Genomic DNA, 18,286 nt, shown 5'->3' with positions numbered 1-18,286 from the left:
TGATGGATGGACGGACGGAAGGTGCAGCCGCTCGCATTGGGAATTTCTGGAACAGAAATATTACATGAATCAACTCAAGAGTCCTTGACCTGAAAAAATCTTGGAACTGCGTTTGGTTAAGTTTTTTGTTGTTGTTGTTGCTAACAAGGCAAACGTCCAAATATCTTCCATGTCTGCTTGTTGCCTTTGATATTGATTGTGAAAGGATTGTCAGCTGCTTGGTTAAAAGCTACAAGTTCCCTTTTTCAAATTATCTCCTGCCAGCATTTTGGCGGTTTTGTCATTCATGTTTTCTTTGGAAGTTTGTGATCCAACAACTCCAGCTGGAGCTGCACTTAAAAAAAAAAGGAAAAAAAAGAAAAAGAAATATCACACCGGGAGCAGTCCACACATGTTTGACAGGCCGTGAAAGAAAAAAACCCACATTGCTGCAATGAGGGAAATCACACGCTCATACAAACCGAAACACATGCCGGTTTACCGACCGACGCTTGTTGGAGGTCAGAAGTCATGCGCAGAAAACAAAAGTGAAAAATAAGCATCTCTTTTTCACTGTAGTTTTTGCACTTCGGCAAATAAATGATCACTCATGGGTTTCCATTTCTGATCAAATATTATGATTTTCTTTTGTTCTTTGATTCGTTTCTGCTGCTTCCGGCTTCCCGATCACTCGTCCTGATGAAAAAACACTCGAGGTCTGACGGGAAACCAGCGCTTCGCATTCAGATGGAGGAAGACAAAAGAAACTGGATGATCCGCAAAATCACATTTCCTCCTGTCACTTTGCCGTTTGGCCCCGGGGCCTCGTTCACCGAGACTCCTGCCACTTCTTTGAATTTCCTTATAATCCCTTCCTGCACTTCAGCATATTGATACTGAACCAACCGGTCTGCCGGTTCACACCAACCTTCATAATGAGTTACTGTAAGCCAGTCTGTTTCAAAGAATACCATCCAGGTGCCTTAAAGCTGTCATTCTCTCTGCTGACCACCAGGGGCCGACTCCTCTCTGGTTGTATAGAAGTCTATGAGAAAATGGTCCTACTTCTCTCTTGATGTTTTATCTCAGTAAACATTGTAAACATGAGTTTATGGTCTCAATCTCTAGTTTCAAGTCTTCTTCAATTCAGCATGATGTTCATTTGGTACATTATGGTCCATTTAGAGTCCACCAGACCAGAAAGCAGGGGATGCTTTAGGGGGCGGGGCTTACCTGCTGATTGACAGGTCCATTTAGAGTCCACCAGACCAGAAAGCAGGGGATGCTTTAGGGGGCGGGGCTTACCTGCTGATTGACAGGTCCATTTAGAGTCCACCAGACCAGAAAGCAGGGGATGCATTAGGGGGCGGGGCTTACCTGCTGATTGACAGGTCGCTACCAATGCTAGTTAGCTACTAAGATGACTTTAACACTTAGCTGTAAAGTTGACCTTAAATTATAGAAGCTAACTTTGTTAGCAGCTTCACACCAGAATCCACATGGATCCAGATCCAGTAAGGGTGCTTGTGTTCATCAGATCCACCAGTCGCTCCTCAACACTCCAAATATGGTCACTTCCTTCACTGGTTGTAAAAAATCCAATGTGCTGAACTGGAGGCTTTAAAACCATACTCCACTTTAGTTTTACGTGACGCCCAAACCAGTTCTGTGATGAACGGGTTTGTCTGAAACCCCCCCCCCCCCCCCCCCCCCCCCCCATCATCCCGTCCTGAGATAGACCGCCACACCTCACAGCGGTGGGGGTCCAATGTCTCAGATTGTGCGCTGATTGGTTCCTATGCAGCTTTGTGCTGCTGCATCCAGACGGGTGGATAATAACGGTGTTAAATTATCTCTTTGCCATTAGTCTTCGTGGGACTTCACTCCATTCATGAATACCATCCAATCACAGACACACACACACACACACACACACACACACACATTCCCTTCAAGTGGTTCATCTTGCAGTACTTAGTGTTGTCTCTCCTGGCGTCAAAACTATAAACAAACACAACTGAACTCCTCGTTGCTCCAACAAGCTGTGTCTGTGTGTGTGTGTTTGTGTGTGTGACTCCGACTGCAGCGTTCTGAAATAAAAACTGATATGGAAGCATTGAGACGTTGTTCCGTCGCTGTGCCGACGGTCCAGACCAGACTAGACCAGACCAGACCACCGGTTAGTGTGTGTTCCTCCCCCCCATCGTTAAAAAGTGGTTTCTCTGATCCTGTTTTCACTGAAGTGACACTTAAAGGAACTGACCGTTTCTAGCCAAGGGTTAGATTTACATCTGTGAGGGGATCTGAACCGCTAAGGAGAACTAATCCTCCCAACAAACACATGAATGCCTGTTAAATCCAGGGAAGAGTGAAGCCGGAGATGTATCTTCTTTTTTTTATTGTCGTCAGTTTTTCCGTACGATATCTCAGGAACACTTGGAGGGAAAGTCTTGAAAATTGGCACAAACGTCCACCTGGACTCGACGATGATTCTGCTGGTCGAAGCTCATTGTGACATCACAAATCAAGCTTTTATGCTTCAGCGTCACCAACGTCTTCAGGTTTGCCCGTCTGGGTCCGGGTCCACTCTCCTGAATGGGTTACCTCTGGTTGGATAATGCCTGGACGTCCACCTGGACTCGATGATGAACCAGTTTAGATTCTGGTGGTCGATTCTGGTGGTCGAAGTATCTGCAGCGTTTACTGCTATTAACAGCTTATTTAAGCTGAGAGAATCCACCTGGTCTCACTTGTTCCCCGACCACAAACCGTTCTGACCGTTCTCATTTACATGTTAGCGCTTCAGCCCTCCAAGCTGGTTAGCATACGGTTAGCATACACGAGGCTGCCCGCCATCTGTCTGATTTGCATGCTGGATGTGTGCTCGGGCAATGTGGTTTCTAAACCCACGAGGTTTGCTTTGGCACTTTGGGATCGATGCATGCTTTGGAAACAGTTTGAATATCTGGATCGTCACATTAAAAACGTACAAATGCTGTTTTTTCAGACTATTTTCACTTTTAGCTCTCCAGGAGAACGGTGAGAGCACAAAAATGCACCATTCAGATATCGTTTTACTTTATAGTTTATTACAGGAGTACATTTAACAAACACGGTAACAAAAAAGAAAAGGAAGAAGGAAGACCAAGACATTCATATTTAAACTAAACTGTAAAAGAAATAGAAATATTATGTACAGAACGACATAAGACAGGTTGAGAGGAAGGGGAAGTGTAGTCGCATGGCACTTAAAAAATAGACATACCTCGCAAGTGCTTTCTGTTTTTCCATAATTAATATCAAATAAAATGCAGTGATAATAAGTCTGAATAACAAAACAAATAATTATTACAGTAATCAAATCAACAATATTAACATTTTAAACACTGTTTACAATGTAACTGAAATACATAACATTCTAAATACATCCAATATTTATCAAAGACCTTCTCATTTAGGCTAAAAACTCTAAATCTGTAATAGAATAAAAAATAGCATTTCAAATATCTTATAACAACAATATTAATCGTACAATAACATTAATATTAGGTTATTAGTAGACGTAAATAGCTGATTTTTACCCATGGCTTGCTAAGGAGAGGAATATTGTACAAATTAATATACACTATAATCTATTAATGCTCCTTTTGCTTTCACAAAATGCAAATATTTGAATTGGCTGATTGAAATATTTGCATTTTGTAAAGTGAATAGCAAACCTCTCGATACAAACTATTGCAATCTAGAACTCTCAATTAGAAAATGTACACAAGAAAAGCAGCAAAAAAATTCAATTTTTATATATGTAAATACAAATATATTTATATATATATGTATATATATATATTTGTATCATGAAGAAATCAGTGGTGTAGTTGGTAGAGAGAGAGAGTGAACAATGTCTAGGAATCCATCTGGAATGCTATTGAACGACAGGCTCGTCCAATAGGAAAAGCCCTCCCCTGAAACCTCATCAGTCCTTCTCTCCCTTGAGGTTCCGGGTCAGAACCCAGACCTCCGTAGGGTGGGGGGGTTCTAGAATGTCCGAGGTTCCGCCGCGGAGGCGTTCCATAAAAATATGTGAAAAACAATAACAAAGTCCGACTCCGACTATGGAAACACACAAAGCTCTGAGAGTTCTGATTGTGCAATCACCCCAAACAAATAAATCTCTTTGTAGCTAATAAAGTTGCTTAAACCATGGAGTTTAGTTTGCATTCTTAGCGTTGATTGGAGGAGCAGCAAAGGAAGTCAAAAAATGTCACTTTCTCCACGCAACTCAAAAAATGTCAACAAAAAACAGCACACAAATAAACAAAACACAGAACGACAAAGCGACACTCAAGCAGCATGTATGTAGGTCTCCTCCATCTCCACCTCCACCTCATCCCTCTCTCTCCTCCTCCAGCTCAGGAAGTCTCCGCTTCACCAGAGCGACTCCTTTATCGCGTCCTCGTGGCGGTTTCAAGTCACCGACGAGAGAATACAATCTCAATGCAACTTAAAAGTGTAGTTTTACAACGTTTACAAGGCAGACCTGGACCTCATTACTCGTTGACTTCAGATGCACTGATCAGGTTTTATCTGAGTGGTGCCAATTTGTGAATTCATTGTTGGTGCAGTTGGATACCGCCAACATTGCTTCCTCTCGGGGGGTTAATACTAATAAGTGAGAGCCAGCGTCTCTGGAAACCCCTGATATCGTTTTGTTGACGTGGACAGAAGGCAAAGTCATTGACAGCTTTTCGGTCCAACTCTGAAACTACCACAGTGAGTAAGTGACATTACTTATGTGCAGTCAGTCAGAGTTAAATATTAAAACAAAAAAATTATTCACCACAATGTCTAGTCTGCACCTGAGTTCACGCATCACCACGGTTACTGTGACACGTTATAAATATGGACGACATTTTGAATCGATGCATATGGGCAACCGGCGGTAGCAGAGAGCGAGGAAGTAGAGCGTGATGGAAGGTTTCACTGTAGGACGGCATAGCTTTAAATGGATTTGACACAGTTGATCAGGAGCTGTGCCGTTCTTTTCTTTAAGGCCTCTCCATTGTTTTTTACTGTACGTAGAGGAATGGAAGCAATATGTGAAGTGTTAAAACTCAAGGCATCTGTTTGAGGGGTACAAAAACGCTGCTCTGAAGAAATCAAACAAATTGCCCATTTGCGTCAATTCAAAATGTTAACATGTTCCACCCGTTACAATATGCAGCCGGTGTTTCTTCCCCACCTGAACTCTACCCCTCATCTCTCAGGCCTTTCCTTCTCTGCCTGCATTCATCGATATAGTTCCAAAATGGTTTACGGCATCACGATGCGGTTGGCTCCAAAGAAATGGTGCCGAGCCAACCGGACGATCTCGGCACACATGGTGTGCCTGTGCAGCGACCTGCAGCCGGTAAACAATCTGAATCCTGACTTTGATGGGAAACACGAGCCACCACTGATGTTGTTTTTGTTTAAAATCCTTTTTTTCTTTTTTCTTTTTCAAATAAGCAGAAAACACGAGTCGACTCCGGGCCATGCCGTGAAGAATTCTGGCTCAAAATTGACCAAATTTGACTCAGAAAATCTAAATCTATTAGTCTATATATCCATCTCTTTTACCCTGCTAGACAACTGAAATGGTTCACTGCGTTTGATTAAGCACAAGCAAAATGCTAAAGTATGTTACTCTTTCATCCTATACCCTGTTTCATCCATCTCGCCTTCCTTCCTTCCGCAGCCATCTCTACTTTTACTTTTCTTATTTCAACACTTCATTTCACCAAAAGTACCACCATACTTCTCTTTCTCCCGTTGTGCACTACCCACATTCTCTTTCAAATTATATTACATAGCTTTTTTTTGTACATACATATTGTTTGTATATTTCTTTAAAAAAAATACACAGAATAGAGCATAATTTTTGGCAGCTTCTTCCTTTCTTTAGAGGAAAGTCCCGATCATCATCAGGTGTAACGAGACGAAGACTTCTGCTTTTCTTTTAGTCTGAAAAGGAACCTCCAACTCGGCAGAGCAAAGGTGGAGAAGAAAAAATAACTGAAATTCTTTCTTTCCTTCCTTCAATCTTCTCCCTAAAGACTTGTTCGATCACTCACCCCCCCTTTACTCGTTAACTCTCTGCCCTTCAAACAGTCGCTCCCAACAGCTCTTCCGACTTGGCCATGATCTCGTTCTGGTTGGAGTCCAAGCCGTAGAACTTGACCTTCAGCCCGTCGACAGGGTGGACCACCGGTACCGTGACCACACGGGGGAACTGCCGGGTGGCCAGCTCGAAGCGGCTGGTGCTGGCCAGCTCGATAGCCAGGATGCGGAGGAAGAGGGTGGCGAGCTGCTTGCCCAGGCAGGACCGGACGCCACCGCCGAAGGGAAGATAGTGGAAGCGTCCCTCTTTGTCTTCCCCTCGCTCCTGGCTGAAGCGATCGGGGTCGAAGGCGTCCACATCCTTGAAGACAGCTGAGGTGTCGTGGGTGTCACGGATGCTGTACATCACACTCCAGCCCTTTGGAATCTGGACTCCCTGGAGACAGAAAGACAGAGAAATGAAGCCAGTGAGCGGGATTGTAAGGGTGCAATCCTAACTCCAATTCTGGATTCCTGACACATAACCAGGCCCAGAGATTTTCGAATTGTGCAAAAATGCAAAAACTCTTGATTCCAGTTCTTGTGGCTCTGGCTGACATTTCTGCAACGTTAACCACAATTTATCCCATGCTCATACTCGGTATGAATATGTGAATGTCAGAATTAGTTGTCCTCTGTAAATCTGCCCATAAAACCTTGTGTTTTGGGGTAGTTCCCTGAAGTCTGCTTCTGTAAAGGTTCTCAATAGAGGTCTTTGAATTTCTAATGAAACATTGATGTGAAATGAGATGACTCTTTTTGTTGGAGCCTTTTTGGGTAGTTAACGGTAGCGTAATAGTACTATGTTCATATTGTTGAGAGAAAGATACTCGATGAGTCAGCTATTTGGACGTCTTCATCTTCAATTGTGGTGTGATAAAAGGCCAGTTGCTACTTACGTCAAGTTCGAAGGTCTGCATGGCGGTTCTGTAGGCCCCCGAGACGGGCGTAAAGAGTCTCAGCACCTCCTTGATGACACAGTCCAGGTACTTGAGGCTTACGATGGTGTCCAGCCTCAGCTCTCCCGGCATAAGGCAGCCATTGTGGAGGAGGCCCCTGGCCCTCAGCTCCTCCCTCAGGCGCTCCAGGACGGGAGGGTGGCGGAGGAGCTGCATGATGAGCGAGGTGCTGGCACTCGCCGTGGTGGCAAAGGCGGCAAAGATCAGCTCGATGGTGGACTCCTGTGGGATGATAAGGAGCCAGGTCAGACCGCTGGTTCCCAAACATTTGGTTTTTTGTTGAGTAATGCATACTTAGAGCTGTGAGCCGTTGGACCAAAGATTGTTTCATTTTAAGAGTTGCTCAGCAATATTTAGAAGGGGAAAAAAAGATGTAAGAAAAGCCAAACGTCTTTACTTCTTCTTGTCCCATATTGTTAATCATCTTGCAACCCTCAAGATAAATCTCACAACCACTGACATGAATGTAGTGTGACTCTTCTCCACAAAGGGTTTAAAAGCCTGTCAACACAGCCTCCATACCTGTCGGTATTGCTATTCTGTGCTCGGCAGAGTTGGGAGAAGCCAGTCTCTGATATGGAAAGAAAGGCGTAATTTTTAGCGTGAGGACAAACTAGCAGCGAGTCCAGAACTGTACTGAGGGTGTTTGAGTTGATTTGTCTTTACTTTGTGGGCACGCCAGCTGGTTTCTGCCTCAGCTTCTGATGGACTAATGGGGCTCGTCACTCGAATAAAGGCTCCGGACAGAGAGTGGAAATAAAGATGGTAGTCGTATGTGCTGATGTGTGAGCGTGGATGTAGCCAAGCGTAGCCACCATTACTATTTTTTGAAAATATACAATTTATGACTAAAGAAAACCATGTTGTTCTTTCATCACCAAACACTTGACAGAGTCGTCATTTCTGATTCATTTTCAAAACGAAGATAATTTTGTTTGGTCAATAATTATTATGTGAGCAACCTAGAACCTCAACCTTATAAAATATACCCCAAAAATTCCTAAAAAGTAGCATATTTTTGGAGTACAAATCCAATAACAACATTAAGCCCATTATTAAAGTAGTGGAATAGAAAAACACGGCGGCCAGGCAGCACGACTCTCATTATAAACCTCTCATCTGCCATCGTCTTTGTCAAAACACACCCCGCCTCACTCTACGTGAGTGTGTGTGAGTGTGTGTGTGTGTGTGTGTGTGTGTGTGTGTGTGTGTGTGTGTGAGAGTGTGTGTGTGTGTGTGTGTGTGTGTGTGTGTGTGTGTGTGTGTGTGTGTGTGTTATATATGCATGCATCAGAAACCTTTCGGAGAGTGCTTCGGACTGGGCCTCCGCGACAGGGGCTCCCCAGTTCACTTTGTGAGTGTATTTATACACTGTGTGTGTGTGTGTGTGTGTGTGTGTGTGTGTGTGTGTGTGTGTGTGTGTGTGTGTGCCTACAGGAGGCCTCTTTCAGACCCCTAGCAGGGGGAGTGTTGACTTATTTTTGGCCCTGGACTTAACCCAGAAACCACAGGGAGAGAGTTGAGTTTCCACAGAATTCCTCAGAATTACTTTAATAGGTAAATAGAGGGTGTGCCTGTCCGTGTGTGTGTGTGTGTGTGTGTGTGTGTGTGTGTGTGTGTGTGTGTGTGTGTGTGTGTGTCTGTGTTTGCCTATGGGCATCAGATTAACAGTCATATTTCACATTGAAGGTGTGTATCATGAATCACTTTCATTGCATATGATGCCAATATGATTTGTTGGAGAGATGATGATACTTGTTGATAATAAAAGATAACAAGCGAGTCTGATCGTAACAAAACCACATTGTGATTCACATTTAGAGGGAAACATGTTAGGATTCCACAGAAGACTACAGAGGGAGGAGATCTGGGTGTTTGAAACCCGTCGCAGGTGGTCTCGGCTCGTAGGTGTGTTACCTTCAGCTCCTGCATGGTGAGTTCGGTGCCGTTCTCTTTAGCGCTCTCCATCAGGACGTCCAGCGCGTCGCTGTAATCCTTCCCCTGGGAACACAGTGGCTTCTCCCTGATGGCCTTCTCTATGCTTTTCTGCAGGGTGTCTCGTGCTCGGATTCCCTGCAAACGAGGCGAAGCTAACGTCAGATACTGAGGTTTCTTTAAAATGCACCACGTTGTACAATCTAGCATGAAAGGAATAGTTTTTGTCAGAACGGGGTGTCGAACGCGTACCTTCCTGTAGCCGCTGAACGGCAGGTCTATCGGCAGGCTGAACAGGTTGTCGACGAAGTCCTGGAAGGTTGCAAACAGATGCCTCATCTCCTCCTCCGACACCCTGAATCCCAGCAGCACCCTCACCGCCATTGTGAACGACAACCGCTGGCTCTCCCTGCGGACAAACAAACCAATCAGCACCTCGGTCCATCCGATGACAGACCGTCACATTTACACCCTCGTCTTGGTCTTCGGTTCCAAGGAACCTGAACCCTTCCTCGTCAAAGGAACTTGTGTTGTACGGTTTTACTGGTTAGATGTTTCTCCCTACGCTGACGATGTTTCGCTTTATTTGCCAGAAGTAGACACTGATATTGATCTCTACGGATGTTTTTACTCCTCATTATAATATAATGATGATCTCTCTTTGCACACCAGGACCCCCAACGCACCTGTAGACGTTGATGGGCTCGGGGTTGGAGCTCCACACTCGGAGGCTCTCCTGGATCACCTGCTGGATCTTCGGGAGGTAGGACTCCAAGGCCTCGTGGCTGAACACCTTGGCGAACACCTGGAGAGACGGAGTAACAGGTAAGTTCAGGGCACAGATACTCATCAAACTTATTGTTGAATTGGCACAGAATGAACACATCGGGCAATCTGTTTGCACCGGAACATCGTAAACATGAGTTTATGGTCTCGATCTCTAGTTTCAAGTCTTCTTCAATCCAGCATGATGTTCATTTAGTACATTATGGTCCATTTAGAGTCCACCAGACCAGAAAGCAGGGGATGCTTTAGGGGCGGGGCTTACCTGCTGATTGACAGCTCAAATGGAACCTTTGTTTTTGGCATTCAGTCGTATATATTTAGCTCCGCCCCCTTTGTGTCACTTCTAATGGCAAAAAGAAAGAAAGCTAACGGATGTAGACGGAAAGAACCCAAACTGGAGGCCTGACGTCACCATGACGACCACCGCTTCTTATACATTAATCCTCTCTCTCCCTCTCTCTCCCCCCTTTCCCTCCCCTCACAGAGACTTATACATTGTGGAGGTTTTCCCCTGTAGTCAGCAGAACTAGAATGACGGCAGAAACAGAGGAGGAGGGGAAGAGTTAAGTCTTTCCTGGCTGCTCGTAGTATTTCTGAGTATGAATCAGTCACCAGTCGTCAGTGCTGTTTGGACAAATAACATTCCTTCTGATTCAACCTCCAAAAAAACTTGGACGTGGTTTTAGAAGCGGATTAGCACTGAGCTTTTCTATTAATGTGAATCAGTCGCTAGCACTTAGCATCATTTGAATAAATGACTCGTGTGCGTTTGAACGTTGGGATTCGATCCCACGCGCTAGGGAATGCCCGATGTCGCCACCCGTCCGGGAGCTCGTTGAGGAGTTTCATGTGCCGAGTCTTTAACTCCATCGGCCAATCAGGGGCGAGTTCAGCGACGGACACACATGGTTTGCGTTTTCCAGCCGGTGAAACGGGACCAGAACATCCGAACGCTGCCGTCTTAACGAGCGTTTTCAGAAGCGATCGCCGGCCTCTCCGACGATGGCTTCTGGAAACGCTCGTTAAGACGTTGGTTTGGACGTCTGCTGTCGGATTAGTTCCGTCCTTTTGTTTGTTTTTAACTACTTGTTTTTTTTCCGTGCACAAACTCATAATTGCTCTCTCGTGTTATGTTTGAGCATTTTTATGGTTTTTCTTTCTACTTTTTTACAACTAAACTGCACTTCACCTCCACGTAGACTTGTAACTATTATGGGATGTGGTCCAGGACGAACGTGGTGTTTGTCTGATGGGGGGGGGGGCTACAGTTTGATTTGAGTCCAGACCAGTGAGGGTACATGTGGTTCCTGAGGTCCACGTTTTTAAGCCACCGAAACCATCATTGGGCTCTCGTGCTCTTATTTTGTCCTCTCTCTCATTTTCCTCTCATTTTCCTCCTCCTCCCCCCTCCTCCTCCCCCTCCCTCCCTGAATGAATGAACAATCGTCCACTGAGCCGGCGATGTGTGCGTGAGTTACGTGGTGTGCGTCCGTGTGTGCGTTAGGGAGCGGTTAGTGCAGATCACAGGGCGCTACGAGACTTTAGCGGCGCTACATTTCCTCCCGCTGCCGAACCCTTGGGGGGGGGGGGGGTGCTGCTGGTCTCAGATCAGCTTACATGACCTCCTCTCCAACCCGGACCACAGGGGACCACGTACGCTGTCTGACCTCAGAACAGTGTGAGGGGTAAAGAAACACACAGTCCCGGCCTTGTGTTGTCGGAAGTTAACGTGGTAGCGCTCCGTCTCATGATCGCGAGTGTTGATCGGCGTCTGATCCGAGGCTTCCTGTCGGCGGCGGGACTCGGGAGGAAACAAGCGTCTAAAAAAAACGCCCTCTGCGCGTTGTCCGACTTACAGCGATTGTCTTGAGGGTTGCTATGGTAACACGTTAATTTCGAGGGGTTGCCGATTGGCCCAAAAGGGGGTGTCGACTTTGTTACATCCGATCGTTTCTTACTTTATTACGCGTTCATCGTCAAGTAAACTGGACTGTGATTGGACGATTGACGACCCAAGTAGTTCCCGATCATCAATCAGCTGTTCGCTCTGGTGGATTGATTCCACGACTCATGATTTTTTATATAAATATATATATTTTGCCAGACGGCTCGAAAAACGAGACGAGGCGAGTTTGAGCCTCGTCGGGGGAAATGTTCTTTAATCCAGAAGGCGGGTTGTGTAACATGGTGAATTTAGCCATTTAACCCGTCTGCACTGGATTATGTGTAATTGGTCAATTTGGGGGGGGGGGGGGGGGGCACTTCGCCTACACACACACACACACACACACACACACATTCATAAATAGTCAGCAGAGTTGAGCTACTGTCGGACCGGTGAGTAAGTCTGTGTGTGTGTGCGTGTGTGTGTGAGACTCTGAAAGGTAACTACAGGTCAGACACACACACACACACACACACACACACACACACACACACACACATGGTATCTCCCAACTCCGTCTGGCTGCCAATCAAACACAGTTTCTTTTTTTTTTTTTTTAATGCAGTGTCACTCTGGGACGATCCAAGTTCCACACTGGGGGGGGGGGGGGGGGGGGGTTCAGTCATTTCACTGCACCACAAAAACGTGACTGTCTTCTGTTAGCCTGCAGCGCAAAGACACACACACACACACACACACACACACACACACACACACAGAGACACAGTCGTCCTAATAACGTCCATATGTCTTAAATTATGTGAAAGTGCTGCGAGCTGCTGGTTCCACAGACATGTAAAGACTCCTTTATTCTTCTCCCTCTCTCCTCCCACCTCTTCCCGTCTCTCCCTCCCCTCCATCCATCCCTTTTTTTATTCCTTTCTCGTCGTCAAACAAGCGTACAAGCTTTAAAAATGCCTTCTCTTCGCTTGTACTGCAAACTTTAAAACAAAAATCAGAAATCAGAGCGTGAGGCTTTTATACTGTTGGTCAGCTCGTTTATTATCATTTCCTTTATTTCCTAATTATGCTTTAGTATTTCCTCCACGACTGCAGGGTTTTAACATTAATACTTTGGACTGATTTCAGTGGGTATTTAGGTTTGAATGTGACCTTTTCGAGGTGGTTAAAGCTGAGAAACGGCTGCAGCTCAGGTGGACATGGCAGCGCCCTCTACTGACGAGGAGCAGAAACACAGCAGCGAACACAGACGTTAGAGAACACTGGTTTCATTCATCTCCAAAGCTGAACCCAGTTCATTAAACTGTATTACACATGAAATGAAATACTATGTTTTTAATCTGAAAATGAGGCGTTATCTTATTAAATATGTTCTTTCCAGAACGGACATCAGAACGTTGGATGAAGCCAGGTTTTAAAATGATCTCCGTTTGAACAAACTCCTTTGTTAAAAGCCTTCATTTATAGAGAAAACACCTTTAGATATCTGGATTGTAAAATGACAGGTGAATAAGGTACAAATATGTAAATGAGGCATCATCTAAAGGTTACTGTTGTTGAATTTAGTTGAAATCTACAACACAAATAGACAAAGTTGTAAAAATAAACAGCTAAATGTGTATTTTGGGTGTTTTTCTTTCCACGAGTCTGGAAGAAGAAAACGTGTTATGGAACAGAAAAAAAAACCTAATGTTTTTCCCCATAACTTCGTTTCTGATTATAACTACAAGAAGAAGAAGAAGAAGCGTGGATAGATGGAAGGAAAACCAACGTGTGGAAAGAAAACAGGTTGAAGATGTTAAAAGTGACACTTAAATTGAGGCGCTTGTCTTCTTTTATTCCTCTCCCATCTCACTCTCTTTTCCCTCCCTGGTTTTGTCCTTTTTCTCTAAACGTAGGAACGATTCCCAAAAAAAAACAAGGAGAAGGAAAATGTGGGAGAGAGAGAGAGAGAGAGAGAGAGAGAGAGTTGGAGGTGAAAATAAAGACCTGGCTTCACCGTCAACACACTCGTGTATGTGTGTGTGTGTGTGTGTGTGTGTGTGTGTGCGTCCGACTTGGACTCGTCGTCCGATGTTATTTCAGTATAGAGGGACGTTTTTCCATGCGGGGCTCACCGCCGTGTTTACTACGCCGCCCTGACTCTGAGAAGAAGTAGTCCCTCGCCGCAGACTTTTTTGGTTCTGGAAATAAGAGTCAGGACTGTTTTCAGCGGTCACGTGAGAAAAGTGCCGATAGTTGTTGGTTGTCATGGTGACAGCGCTGCTCCTTGAACTTGCATTCTCTCAACCAACCACGGGGGGCAAATAGACCATAAAGCATAGCGACTAACTTCGTCAGATCCTCCTGTCGCTCCTCCACAGTACGTTAAAGAACTGAAGAGCTAGCGCAGCGACGTGTTCCGCCCGACTGAAGCAAAGAAACTCATCAAAGCCACCGCCAGATCTGTTCATTTGTTTGGATGCAAACATTTGGGTTCGACTCTACGCCGATGACTCACCCTCCTCCGGTGTTTCTTATGGTGTGAAAACATCGGTAAACAGCTGTCAGAGTTTGTGCGATGCTGTTGTCATTTCCTCGTGGGAATGAAGGAGTCTATCTCCGGGAATAGAAACGTCCCCGCCGGCGGGCCTTCGGAGCCGAACTCGTGTCGCATTCAGGCAAAAGTGTAAAAACAGCGACTCTGAACTGCCTCCAGTAACCCAACGGTCCGCCGTGCCGGGACACCGGCGTTCCTTTGATACGCCGACCAAAGCGATAAACTCCGTCTGCCGCGGCAGACGCACGTTCTGTTTGATGTTGTTTTTCAGACGGGGGGATGATGTGTGAGCGCTGGCTCGGCCCCGGTCGGCCCAGCTTGGCCCTGACCGGCCCCGTAGTGGAAAACCAGGCCGCCGGGGCTCTTTGAGGGAGTTAGTTTCCCCGCTTAACACGGGCTTATATGGAAACTGGCTGGCTCCGCTGATCCACCGACGGCTAATGTGCTGTGGGGAGATTGTTTTTCCGTACGAAAAAACCGCGAGGAGGGCAGACACACACACACACACACACACACGGCGAGCAGTAGTTCTGGTCCAGTAGGTCAGACTAGAAGCCAGTCGCTCGTTTCTTTCTGTACACTTGATGTTGTTTCGCTTCTGCTGTTGACTTTGTTTTATTACCCAGAAAACAGGAGGGAGCAGCGCCAAGCCACACACACACACACACACACACACACACCTGGACAGCATCCTGCTCTCAACCCAAACGGCGAATCACGGAGACCGATACAAGGTCGTTATTGTCGACTCGTAGCCGGTTTAAGGCCTTTGTTGCTAAGCAACCATAATTCGTACATCCCACAGAATGACTTTGTGTTAATTTCACGCAATCACAAACGAGGAACTGGTTTTTCACTCGTGTGTGACCAGGAGACGATTAATTTTAACCCAAATGACGCGTTATTGGTCGCGTAACTTACTGTAATCGTGTAACGCCTACTTACGAAGTTAGTAAACTGCGATCTTTTTGGAGTTTTGGTGGCTAACAAAGTTGTTTCTTGTGAAAACGTATTTACATTTGGAGAAAAACGTACAAAAACAAAATTAATGAATAACTTTTCGGTACAAAGATCACGTTGACCCCTTCACCTCCTTGGGAGGGTCAAAGGTCATGGGCAGGGTCGCGGGGCAGCAGGTACGTATTGCACGGTCGCTTAAACCGACTATGAGCGACATCACCGACCTCGCATCCGTCTCCGTGATTCGCCGTCGGAATGTCCAGGTGTGTGTGTGTGTGTGTGTGTGTGTGTGTGTGCGCGTCCAGCCCCCACAGAAAGCCCCTCTTTGTGCTGTGTTGGAGGCAGCCTTTCTAATCAGGGGTCATTACATGAGGTGAGTGCGGGGGTCTCCAGGGAGAGGAGAGGGGATCAGAGCCCAGATTAGACCCGGCCGACCCCTCACCGTCCCCGTCACCGCGGCGACAAAACCTGCGCCCGCCCCCAAACCCTTCCTCCCAGAAAAACTCCCTCCCGTCCGTCCTTCCTTCCTTCCTTCCTTCCTTCCTTCTCTCTCTCCAGGTTCTGCTTCTCGTTAGAGAGAGAGGGAGGCAGAGAGAGGTAGGTATGTATGTGCCCCGGGGGTAACAGGATAATAGGATGTAAGTGGCTGATTACCTGAAATGGTTCTGGCACCAAACAAGGGAGTCAGAAAAAGAAAGACAGATATATATGATAGTCAGAATAAAGGAAGAAGGTGATTGTTGACGGGAGCCCCTCTCTGTCGCCATAGCGACGGCGTTCTCACGCTTCAGTAGCCAGAACGCTGCTGATAAGACGGGATAGCCTTACACCGATACTGTCCCTCTGTGTGTGTGTGTGTGTGTGTGTGTGTGTGTCCTGCCTCCTCGACATTTTCTTTTTCGGTGCGTCTAAACCTTCCGTCTCTTTCAGACGGCAAACCTCTAACTCGTCACTCGAGTGTACGTCCGTTAGTTAGTAACAGGTAGTGATGTCATCTGGTACGCCAATAAAGAAGCTGTTCGGCATTCGTCTAAACGTGCGGGACCCATCTAGTGGATGCAAGAAGTTACCGAAAGGTATAACTTGCATTTGCAATATTAATAGTATTTAAGCCAATCGATACTTGGCTTTATGTTGTAAAGTCATTCTGCTGAACACGTGAGGCGGAAGATTCAAGCTTTTCCGAATCACCTTTTGAACTCTTGGGATCAAAAGATGAGTGGAATGTTCCTTTAAGGTCCTATAATAAACCCCCCTTCAACGCGTCCACATTCCCACGTCTCCGTACCTTCCTCCTCTTGCGGTGGATGTCTCCGATGCTGTTGGCGAGGGAGTTGGGTCCCAGCAGCGTGGCGGTGCTCTGAGGCCAGTCCACCGTCACCAGGGTATGCTCGCCCATCAGCACCTTGCGTACGTTGTCGGCGCCCGTCACCCGGATCAGAGGCCGGCCCAGCAGGTGGGTCTTGAACACGTTGCCGTACTTCTGCCTCCGCGACGCGTGGAAGCCCGAACCCTGAGACGGAGACAGGAAAGGGGGCGGGGTTAGAGGTCAACACTTTTTAACACTTTGATGTTACATTCATGAAGATTTATATTTAGAAGGTAGAGAGGCCTAAAAACGTAAAAGGTGAAAGAATAAAGGTGGTTCAGTCATAAAAGTACAAGAGGGAAACCCCGGACACTCTGCCCCGCTTAGACCACGTTACCGGAACCACCCCTCCGGTTGATGGAGATCCCCTCGTCTTTTTATAGACAGAACATGCAACAGAAAATGAAAATGAACATTTTTTTTCACATTCTGGCGAATAAAGACAATTCGTCCTTCCTCTACTTGTTCCAGAAAACTGCAACGATAGTATTTCACCGACCCAGACCACATTTCAAGTTTTCAAGCTTCTTACGATGGATATTTTTACACTCGCTATTAATTTAAATCGGCCTCAAGCGCTCCGACCTTCGCTCTGGCTTTGATCTTCACCTCTAAAAGCTCAGAAATTAGGATTTTTCTTCTCTCTGCGGTTTTTCAATCAGACCTTTTTTCACTAATGCTCCCGTCATCTCGGGTCCCGGAGCCAAAACGTAAACTTGTAAGAAGCTTGTATACGCCGAGTTAATTCAATGAAGACTCAGGGATCGCCCCTCGGGATGTGATCCGGGTTCAGGTCAAAGGTTCTCCAAACAGGTTCAGCGCCGGCTTCAAGTACAGTAAACCAGATCGAGGAAGCTTGAAGGTTCCAGTTCTGCAGGATTAAATCCTCAAAACGAAACGAGTCGCTCCGATGTGGCTAAATGAGACGACTAAAGTCCGCCAGGAAGTCATGCAACCGTGGTTGTTTTTCTTATGTTGCGTTTATAACGCTAGCATTTAAATTTCAGTCATTGCCTTCACATTTCAAATCGTACGTGTTAAATTGTGAAAAATATCTTCCTGAACAAAAACGTGTCACAGAGATTGCTCCGCAATAATCCAAAATCCAAACCCACGTTGAACTGTTTCCGATACTGTTGAAATACACTGAAGAATATAATAATACATTTAATTCAAAATTGAAAAAGATATCTCTCAGGGTGGAAAAACAACATTTAACGTAAACAATTTACACAAAAGAACCTTACGGAATTTTACAGGTTGAAAAAAGATTTCAAGAGTCGAGTTGAAACAGAAGTAAAGATGAGATTATCGGAGAGGAAAACGACAAAACTGCCGGCTGATGTCGAGGGATCGGAGCCCAGAAGAACCGGAGCCCAGAAGAACCGGAGCCTAGAAGAAGCAGTTTGAGATAAAAATGGCTCGCGGTGCGTTCCAAGTCGCCTCAGAGGAAACAGAAAAACCCTGTTTCTTCATGCCGGGGCCCTCCAGGAGAACCTGCATGGCCCACGTTCAGGCCCCCGCCCCACGGTTTGAGCAAACCCCCGGCTGCTGGTTGAAACCCCCAGAGGACCCGGAGCTGGAGCCATTTAGCAGAGCTGACCCGGGTTCAGCTTTGACGCTGACCTCTAAATGGTCGGGGTCACGGCGGAGCGAGAGGGAGCAGATCCCAGAACTGTAAACGGGCTGTTTGAGTGAAAAGAATATATATATAAATA

The 18,286-nt window shown here is 46.0% G+C and overlaps 1 protein-coding gene across 1 annotated transcript in view; it reads right to left on the bottom strand.

The window, feature by feature from the left end:
• Window positions 1–3,046: 3,046 nt before the first annotated feature.
• Window positions 3,047–18,286, bottom strand: part of cyp26b1 (cytochrome P450, family 26, subfamily b, polypeptide 1) — a 26,843-nt gene continuing 11,603 nt past the window's right edge. Inside the window, exons 2-7 of the mRNA XM_084003370.1 lie at window positions 16,488–16,712; window positions 9,695–9,813; window positions 9,261–9,417; window positions 8,991–9,146; window positions 7,014–7,295; window positions 3,047–6,511 (exon numbers count right to left, since the gene is read on the bottom strand). Coding sequence (XP_083859496.1) covers window positions 6,119–6,511; window positions 7,014–7,295; window positions 8,991–9,146; window positions 9,261–9,417; window positions 9,695–9,813; window positions 16,488–16,712 — 1,332 coding nt within the window. The 3' untranslated portion in view covers window positions 3,047–6,118. The remainder of the gene's footprint in view (window positions 6,512–7,013; window positions 7,296–8,990; window positions 9,147–9,260; window positions 9,418–9,694; window positions 9,814–16,487; window positions 16,713–18,286) is intronic.

Source organism: Eutrigla gurnardus (genome assembly GCF_963514095.1).
Source record: "Eutrigla gurnardus genome assembly, chromosome: 23".
In the NCBI taxonomy this organism is placed as follows: Eukaryota; Metazoa; Chordata; class Actinopteri; order Perciformes; family Triglidae; genus Eutrigla; species Eutrigla gurnardus.
The sequence above is the reverse complement of the archived record's forward strand: the minus strand, read 5'-3'. Positions and strand labels throughout refer to the sequence as shown.